Source organism: Struthio camelus, chromosome 3 (assembly GCF_040807025.1).
Source record: "Struthio camelus isolate bStrCam1 chromosome 3, bStrCam1.hap1, whole genome shotgun sequence".
NCBI classification, from domain to species: domain Eukaryota; kingdom Metazoa; phylum Chordata; class Aves; order Struthioniformes; family Struthionidae; genus Struthio; species Struthio camelus.
Genome location: NC_090944.1, coordinates 13,000,161 through 13,009,252, shown reverse-complemented (window position 1 = coordinate 13,009,252; position 9,092 = coordinate 13,000,161). Strand labels below are relative to the sequence as shown.

Below are 9,092 nucleotides of genomic sequence, written 5' to 3'. Positions count from 1 at the left end.
CATTCATTTCAGAGTTACATTCTCTTTAAACCTGAAGCACATAGTAAAGATAAGTTTATCTAACGCTGAGTTGCAAATTCCCTTTCCTGCAGGAGATCGAGCCATTTTATCAACTGCAGAGGATTTCTTACGTTTTCAATTTACTGCTTAAAACAAGGCATTTACACCTGGTTTATCCAAATGACTGCGGAAAGCAGATGAGAAGATTATGCAGCAAAATTCTAATCTCAAAGATATGTATTCACTTCATCAATTGCCAGGTATTCCTCAGCATTAGAAAATGAAGTCAACTGTGTGTTTTCCTCATGGACTTCCATCTCTTCTGTATTGGTCAATGGTAGAGCTCCTCCATTTAAAGATTCAGGTATTATAAAGCATTTTCTTTAGCCAAATTATCATCTGGAGAACTTAGCAGTGCTTTTGATATTGACTTACCAAGAAAACATTTATTCATTTGTTACAAGCTGCTGGTACCCTTAATGAGGCATAAGGTAGTTACCTCTATTCCCCTATGAGAGATTAAAGGCTTTCTGTAATTGCTATATGTAGGATAGGACAAATGGGTATGAAAAAGAAGTAGACAAGTTTATAACGGGTATATCTGTCAGTGACTTAAATGGTTAGGAAGCAGTACTCATGCAGGAAGTCCCTGAACTGTTGATTTACTTTTAATCGTACGTAATGATAACTGTGAAGGACAGGATACTGAGCTCAGATGAATTTTTGTTTAGCTATTTGCAGCACTTCTTATCTTCCCCTCTAGAAATTGGAGAGCTTTTGCAGTTATTCCTACATGGCTAGATCTTGGACTTGAATGAACACCACGTTACAGACTTTGAGATTTCTGGCCTATTCCCCTCCTTTCATAGCATACAAATTAGTCAGCTCAGATTATGCTCAAAATCTTCTTTATGGCTAAAGAGGAAGCACACTTTATGTACATATCTGAATATGTGCATGTATGCACACATATATGTAGCACACCTTATGCAAAGCCGAGGATTAGTATACTGTTAGTATAATTGACATCTTAAGAGTCTAGTTGTCTTTAGTCCGGATCCAGTTGTGACAGAAAAAGAAAGAATAATAATGCAGTTTAAGTTGTTACATGCACTTATTTTCTACCCATTTTCTGCATGCTGTGCTCACTCTTCCATTACTCCTCTGGGTCCTAAAGGTTGGTGGTTTCATTCTGGTGGTACTGAGACATGTTACAATGAATTATCAGAATTGGGAGCCCTTTGCTGGAAGGAATATGATCTTCACGCTGATGGTTTCTCCTCCCTCCCCAGGATACCCTTCGGGTCATTTTTATATGTTTGCTAATACACTTTTACACCTTTGCTCTTTCTTCTTGAGTGGCAGTTCTGTGTGATGTCTGAATTTACTGTATATGGTGTCTTCTATGTAGGTTAGATGCTATTTCTTTGTTACCCATAAAACCAGTTTTGTCCAGCTCCAGATCTGTGTCTGTTCAGTTAAAGAACCAACCATGGATAAGTTGCTTATAGCCTTGGATTCTCCAGTACCAAGCTGTCTTATCACCCCATGCCTGTACTTCTCTGTCCTTTGTGTCCACTTCTCAAGGCCTCTGCTGTCATACCAGGCCTCTATTTCTATATGGTACATCGTTATGTTAGTCGTAAATATCTCATCCAGCGTGGAATAGCTCCTTTCTAGTGCTGTGTATATAAAACTATAGTTGTACCCTACCAAGATAAACAAAACAGCCATAGACACCTGGTCAACTAGAGGAATTTCTGTTGCAGCTAAGCTGAATAAAACAGGGTTGCAGGCATATCAAGTAAAGTTCAGACAGAAGGAAAATTCAGGCTGAGACCTGACCAGTCTCATTACTGAGTCCTTGTAAATTTAGTAGAAAGATTATGGCCTGTTACTAGCAATGGCAGTGCTGTAATGCAGGACTACGTGACTGCAAATGCCATAACTTTGTGGATTTTTTTTTTTTTTTTAACTGGCTGTAGATAGTTAATTTTGGATTGTCATACTCACAAATACTACTTTGACTACATAAAACAGGAACTAATAAAGGAGGTGGTCTTAGCTCAGCTTATTTGATGATGGATACCCTTTGGAGTAGCAGAATGATCACATTTTGATTTCTGATTGAGACTAATGGCCAAAGTAGGCCAAAGAAAGATCTATTGATCTGTGTGTGTGTGTGTGTGTTTGTGTGTGTATGATTTGATCTGGTTATAAATGCTAAGTCACTGGAGGCATCAGGAACAGTTCTTGAAATTCACAAACCTTGGCTTAAAGTACGAAGCTACAGTTCTCTTAACACGAGTTAGTAATCCTGCTATATCTTATCTTACTCATACTAAAATGAGGTATCTTGCTGCATGCACTCTCCCATAACAATTTAATGTTCCTTCTTCAGCAGGCTCTTATCCTTTGCTTTGTGCTGTAGGTTATCAGGTCCAAATCAGAAGGGCAGTACTGCTTAGTATCATCAAACTGGCCTGACAGGAAGGAACAAAAAGTTAGGTAAGAGGCCAGCAGGGCTGCAATTCTGCTGCTTGTGGCTGCTTAGTAAGGTGTATTTCCTCTTTGGCAGAAAACGTTTCAGTTTAGTTGAGGTTCTTAATTCCTCATGGCATGAAGCTTAGCACTGAGAATGAATTTGACCTCTGGGAAGAAAAAAGATAATTATAAGTATGTGCAAAGCAGATCATTAATTGATACCAATGCAGAGAGAGATTAAACTTCTCAAAGAAAAATTAAAGGTTCTTGCTGGAGCTCTGTACTTTTAAACAAGTTTAGTACGCTTACAGAGTCCCTCCTCCTCAGAAGGTGTGGTTGGCTCTTGCTTTGATTTCTGTGCTCCCCAAAAGAAAGAAAGAATAAAGCTTTTAGGAACAATATACCAGTTTGGAACAATACAACTATATTTTCAGTGTCAGGCCTTTTTTTTTTTTTTTTTTTTTTTTTGTCTACTGTTCTGTTATTCCTGATGCAGAAAAAGCCACAAAGTGGACGCATTTTCTTATCTCCTAATTTCAAGCTCATCATTGCAATTTGGAAGGACGAGCTACAAAAGCGATTGGGTAATAAGGTAAGTGATCAGTTGGTCAATCAGTGCAACATTTATTTTCAATCTAAACATATTTCTAGGTATAAAGCTGTAAGAAGCATTCTTCCATAGAAGTAGCCGTACACTCAAACATGCATCAATGTTGTGTTTAGATATAGTTATACCGACATAGCCCTTTTGTGACACGGAAACAATTTTACCCTTGGAAATTGTGAGAAAATGCAGTATAAGCTTCAAAGAAAGGCAGATATGCACATGTGATCACAGAATGGGATTTTTTTTTTTTTAATTTTTGTGTTTAGCGAAACAAAACAAGGAACTAGGGGAGAGCTTGATACTGATGCGAGATCACATTGATCCTGAAAGACGTTTTCCTATCTTAGGGCACAAGTGTGTTGGTGTAACAATGTAAGCTTGACTACATTGTTCTGTTGATATTCCTCAGGACTGACCTGGGGAGCAAATTGCCTGTACTATGCTGTGGCCTATTCAGCCCTTAATTTGTCTGCTAAGGATACCGATAAGTGACCCAGTTAGTGCTGATTGTTATGTTGTTTTTCTGTTAAACAAACCCCTGTCACTTAGAAACTGGACTAAATGTTTGAAACATAAATACAGCCTGGAAGTGAATTTCAAGTTAGGAAATGCGAGAACCTTTGGAAAAATAATATGAGCTGTGAAATGTGTGGAAAGTAATACATTTCAGAAGAAGGACAGATCAGCCCACTTGTATTTGAAATAAGTAAATAGAAGCCTTTTTCTATGGGTAACAGATCAACCCCAACGCAGTGATGTCAAAAAGACTGTCATTACTTTGTGGTAGATCCACTATAAGGCTAATAGGTGTGGCTGGGTTGTATCGTCCATGCCAAGCGTCTTCTATATTTGTAGTATTTGATACTTATTTGATCTTTATTCCCAAAAAGCTTTCCATGTGAAAATGCTGAAAGGGGGGAATTGAGGAAGTTATTGTGTTTTATGAAATTGTCAGCTATGTCACCCAGTTCCCACACATTATTATTTTCCTGCATGACTCTTCATACCTTGTCTGCGTTTCCCAGGCAGGTCTGCAGGAAAGATGCTGGTGCTGAACTGTTCCATGAAGCTGCAGATGCTGGAGAAAATGTTAATATTAAGCTTCCCTGAGTCCCTCAAGGTAACACGGAGCTGACCTGTCTTTTTTTATGCTATTTTATTCCATGAATGAGCCAGAACATTTGTGAAGAGATCAAAAGTTGTGGGGAAATAGTTGTGGTTCTTGCAGATTGGCTGATGTTTAGTGTTTGGTTCTGAGATAGAGATTGGTTCTGCTTACTAAACCAAATCCACATACTTAAGAAAAAAAGAAGCAAAACAGTCCACTCCCTCTCCAAAGTAATTAGGTTGCTATAATCGGACATGGGTTTATCTGCATGATAATATGCTTTACTGATGTGTATGCATGCATGCATCTATGCCATATATGTGCATGCATTTGAAAGTCTAAATGTGTGCTTTCAGCTCCATGTTCCTGGTTCAGTCTAATTTACAAAGGGAGATGGCAGGTGCCACGTTAGTATATCTCAAACTGTCTTTTCTCCCTTGACTCTTTATGCTGCAGGTTTATGGAGCTCTGATGAATATCAACCGAGGGAATCCCTTCAGGAAGGAAGTGGTGGTGGACTCGTGGCCAAACTTCAAAGCTGTTATCACCCGGCCACAGAGGGAGGTAGTTTGAGGTGTTTTATTTTTGCTCGTGAGCTGTGAATCCAACAAAGCTTGCTCTCAGCTTTGAGAGCTTTGTGGATGGGACTAGCTTTAGCTGGGAGTGGGTAGGAACCATAAAAATGTAATAGCCCATCCCAGGTGGGTGCCAGCACAACGCCTGCTTCAGGGAGCATTGCTCTTTACTGAAACATACTGACTAGCAATTATAGGCTAATTGAAACTATCCATAAAGTGCATGCTGTAACTGATTGTAAATATCCTACTTGCACTGTCTGAAGAATAACTTGCATAGCTTCTGCGGAAGATACATTTTATCTATGCTCATGCCACTTGACTGCACTTTCCCATGTTTCTTTGGTATCTCTAGATTTAGTGTAGGCAGACAGAAAGAAGAGCCTTAGTGAGCTTGTGATGGGGCAGAGCTTCAAGGTTAATAAAGAGTCTTTTCAGATCTTTTGTTCCAGAACAGACTGTGCTAAGGAGAAGCTGGGAAGGGGCATTGCTTTTCTACAGTGGACAGAAGGCTCTGAGGCAATCATCTGAGCTGCATGGATTTACCTTGGGGGTGGTGGATACCTCCCTGCTCCAGTCAATGAAACAAGTTCTTCTTGGTCTGCAGTCTTACATCAGGTGCTGCAGCTCAGCTGCCTGTGCTGTTAAATCCTTAGCACGCTCTCTGGGACAAGCAGCTCTCTCCCCAACAACTCCTAGGCCAGCAAAACAGGAGTCAGCACAGGCCACGAACAGTCTCCAACTGGCAGTTTGGATGTAGCCACCCTGTTTTGGAGACTGAGACTTTAATAGTGTTGACATGGCCCGACTCTGCTATTTCAGCTTGGGGACAGACAACCGACCTTGGTGCTATTTTGTTTACCAGAAGAGATGTGGTCTAGGTATCCTGACCTCAGGAGCAGGGTAGATAACACAGCATTGGTTTTGGGAGAGACCAGTAGAAGGAATGGCCTTTGATTAGGATTAGGCAAGAATTTCAAGAAACTGCTGCCAGGCCTAGGTTGCTGTGCCTGTATTTAGTGACTCCCTTGGGTACGTGAAAGATAACTTAGGGTAACTTCCTTTGCTGCTCTCTGCTCTCATGGCGCTGTGGAGAGCAATAGATATTTCTGCTCTCTTGCTTGAGAGTCACTGCTGAAAATACCAAAGAAAATATCCTAACAAAGCCATTCTGAAGCTCCAACTATTTGTTGTATCTGTGGGGTTGGGTTTCAGTGAATTTTGATTCCAATGGGAAAGATGTGGGGGAGAGGGGGAGAACTTGTAATTCCTCCATGTTTTTTTATCCCCAGAATTGCAGGGATAACCTTGACCATTACACCAATGCATATGCAGTTTTCTACAAGGAGGTACAGGTTTACAAAGAGCTACTGGAAAACACAAACACCATAAACTGGGGACAAATTTTTCAGATACAAGGTACAGTACAGCTCTGCTTTTTTTTAGGAAAGCAGAATAAGTAAACTAGCTGGTTTAAAAAGCTTTAAGGCAGTGTAGGTGCTCTCATTCTACTTTATATAAAGGTTTCATGCAAAGTATGAGATCCAGGGTATGGCTGTTCTAGCTTTTGAACGTCATCTGTGTTGTTGTATTCACTATCACCATCTCAAGTTCTACTTTCAATTATTTCCTTGCTGGAAGGCGCATCAATATATAAGTTTTCTTTTGGTCGTAGGAGTCTGTAGATGACATATAGGCTGAGCCCTAGTGATTGTGAATGTGGTAGTAGAGGTCTATTGAAAGTCAGTGGTTGGAAGCCAAACTTAGACAAGATTGAAACGGGAAACAAGATTCACATTTTCATGGTGAAGGTTACTAGTTAGTAAAACAACCTACATGTGCAATAGGTGAATTTTCCATTACTTGAAATTTTTGTATTAGGCCTAGGTAACTTACTGTGGCTCAAACTGAGGGTAAGAGTTAGATGTGGAGGTCACTAGGAGAGGGTCTATCTGTGTTGTCATTGTTCTGGTGATCAGATTAGATAAATAGTTTGGCAGCTTCTCATCTTTGATTATATAAAGCTATGGCCAGAGAATCTTGTTAGTAATTTTGGAGGTCTCATATACCTGAATAGTTCCATTCAAGGTGTAATCTTGAGCTTTTATTTTCAAAATATGCTTTCTTTTTAAAATGGCTCAGTGTTTAACTTTTTATATACACAGGGCTCCAGGAAGGAATATGTGAAGTATCCAGAACTGTGGCTTTATCTAAGCAGGTAGATGTGAAAACATCCTCTTTCCAGATGGTTATTCATTCAGACCCAGATACACTGCCAGATGTCAGATTTCGGTATGTAGAATCATATTGATAAATCTTATTGCTATAGCAATATATTTATAGAAAGTACTCTTACATCAAAAATGATAGGAAGGCTGCTGGACTTTATCTGTGACTAGGCCAAAAATTGCTTGAGGCATGACTTGGTAAAGAGGGACTACTACCTTAAGTATTTTTCAAGGTGTTTCTTTAATCAGCGTATCATTTTTGCTGTTTTATATTCCAGAACAGTCCCCATCTGCTCCTTTCTTAGTGTGTGAATGGCTTCCAGAGGTCCACTTTCCATCATCTTTGAGTTTCCTGTGTTGAAGCTCCTTAGGTTTTCTAGATAGCTCTCGGATTCCTGCAAAGTTTGTTTTTTCAGAAGTGGGCTTTACAGAACTGTTTGAAGGCCTTCTAAGTTTTCTAATGTCACTCTGCCGATCAGATATCGGTCTGCCATCAGAGCGGATGAGTAGGTGAACCAGAGGCTCAGTTTTTCCTGGAATTAATTTCTGAGCAGTAAATTTGAAACCTAGAGAGAATCCATCAGTCTGGGAGGCTGAGAGATTAGAAATCAAATCCCTTCCACTCTCCTGTGGCAGCTAGTATGACACTTGGGCTACTTGCTTTCCTTAACATGTTGTCCACTCTTGCTGCAAGGAGTAAAAACTTGGTGTGTTGTATGTACCCAGGATTTCACATTTGCAAAGACCTAAAATAGTCAGGAGTATAGCATATTGCAGAAAATATTTTATTCAGAAGAAACAATGCAATTTAAAAACATCCCAGGAGGGAATTTGAAACCTTATTTAAATCAGATTGTTACTAGGACTGGGAGATAGCTTGTCAACAACTTACATGGGAAATGTAGAGAGGCCCTCCCCTATTAAGTGTTTCCCAGACCTTCAGGCTAATGAACTCACCTGTCTTTGGTTCGGCTTTCTGGTATGGAGCTGGAAACCTATTCAGCTGGAGAAGTCTTTGCATCTAGTGCAGTTGCTTGGAGAATATTAGGAACAACTTTCTGCCTAATACTTTTACTGTACTGTTTCTTAGGATGGACCCTAAATTAACACTGGCTTACCTGGACATCTCCCATGCCAGCCTGCTCAATGAAACCTGGTCACGGGGAGGCAATCCAAGGTGCCAGCAGTACCTTGCTAACCTCATTTGCTGCTTCCCCAGTGTCTGTATCTTGGATGACAAAGGACGTCCCCTCTCCTGGAGCCTGACAGACCAGTTTGCCACCATGATTCACAGTTATACTCTTCCAGAGCATCGGAGGAAGGGTTATAGCAGGCTTGTGGCTACCACTTTAGCTAAGAAAATGCATAGCCGTGGCTTTCCGGCACAGGGCAATGTCATGGAGACGAATATACCATCTGTAACATTGCTGAAAAGCATGAATGCCCAGTTTCTTCCCTGCTCATTTTTCAGAGTGATTCACACACCTCTTCATTTTTTAGCCAAACCTCACTTATAGCTCTGCACTCATTTCCATTCTTTGTGCACTATAGGAATTATTTGGTGACATTTAGCAACTTGAGTTGCATCAGAATTCAGACAAGAAGATCCTGTATAAGCCTAAAATCAAACCTGGTAATTGCTTGTGACTTCTCTGCTGCTGGCAAACTGCTTGTGGCAAATCCAAAAGACTTAGGAATGGATGTAAGGTTAATAGTTTTGTTGTAATTCACCTGTACTTGATATTTCCTTTGTACTGCCTCTGACTGAAGAATTATTCTTTCTGTATAACCTCTGTATAACCATCTTCTGGGATACCTACAACAGAATCCTTGGACATCTCTAACCCTATCTGTCTTGCTTGGTACCAGACCTCAAGCCTCTCCTTTCCCTTGGATAGCCTAAAAGAGATTAGCCTGTGAATGTAAGAAGCAGGGAAACATGTAAAATTAAGTTAAAAGTAATTATAAAAATAAAATTGAATGAAAAGAGAAAAACTTTACTGAAGTCTTTCAATATCCAGCACAGGGAAAAGTCTATCTCCTTTCTTCTCTGTGTCTTCTTTATGATCAAGGTCACGTAGGTGAATTTT

At 40.0% G+C, this 9,092-nt stretch overlaps 1 protein-coding gene across 1 annotated transcript; it reads left to right on the top strand.

Moving 5' to 3' along the window:
* Window positions 1–277: 277 nt before the first annotated feature.
* On the top strand, window positions 278–8,644 carry GLYATL3 (glycine-N-acyltransferase like 3). The gene is made up of 7 exons (XM_009676069.2): window positions 278–364; window positions 3,026–3,076; window positions 4,117–4,211; window positions 4,656–4,763; window positions 6,067–6,193; window positions 6,940–7,066; window positions 8,093–8,644. The coding sequence occupies exons 3-7, from the start codon at window positions 4,134–4,136 to the stop codon at window positions 8,517–8,519; spliced, it is 867 nt and encodes a 288-aa protein (XP_009674364.2). The 5' UTR covers window positions 278–364; window positions 3,026–3,076; window positions 4,117–4,133; the 3' UTR covers window positions 8,520–8,644.
* Window positions 8,645–9,092: the final 448 nt, after the last annotated feature.

Coding starts and splice junctions, on each gene's coding strand:
- GLYATL3 (XM_009676069.2), top strand. CDS start 4,134: ATGCTGGTGCTGAACTGTTCCATGAAGCTGCAGATGCTGGAGAAAATG. Junction 4,764..6,066: donor TCACCCGGCCACAGAGGGAG/GTAGTTTGAGGT, acceptor TTTTATCCCCAG/AATTGCAGGGATAACCTTGA. Junction 6,194..6,939: donor ACAAATTTTTCAGATACAAG/GTACAGTACAGC, acceptor TTATATACACAG/GGCTCCAGGAAGGAATATGT.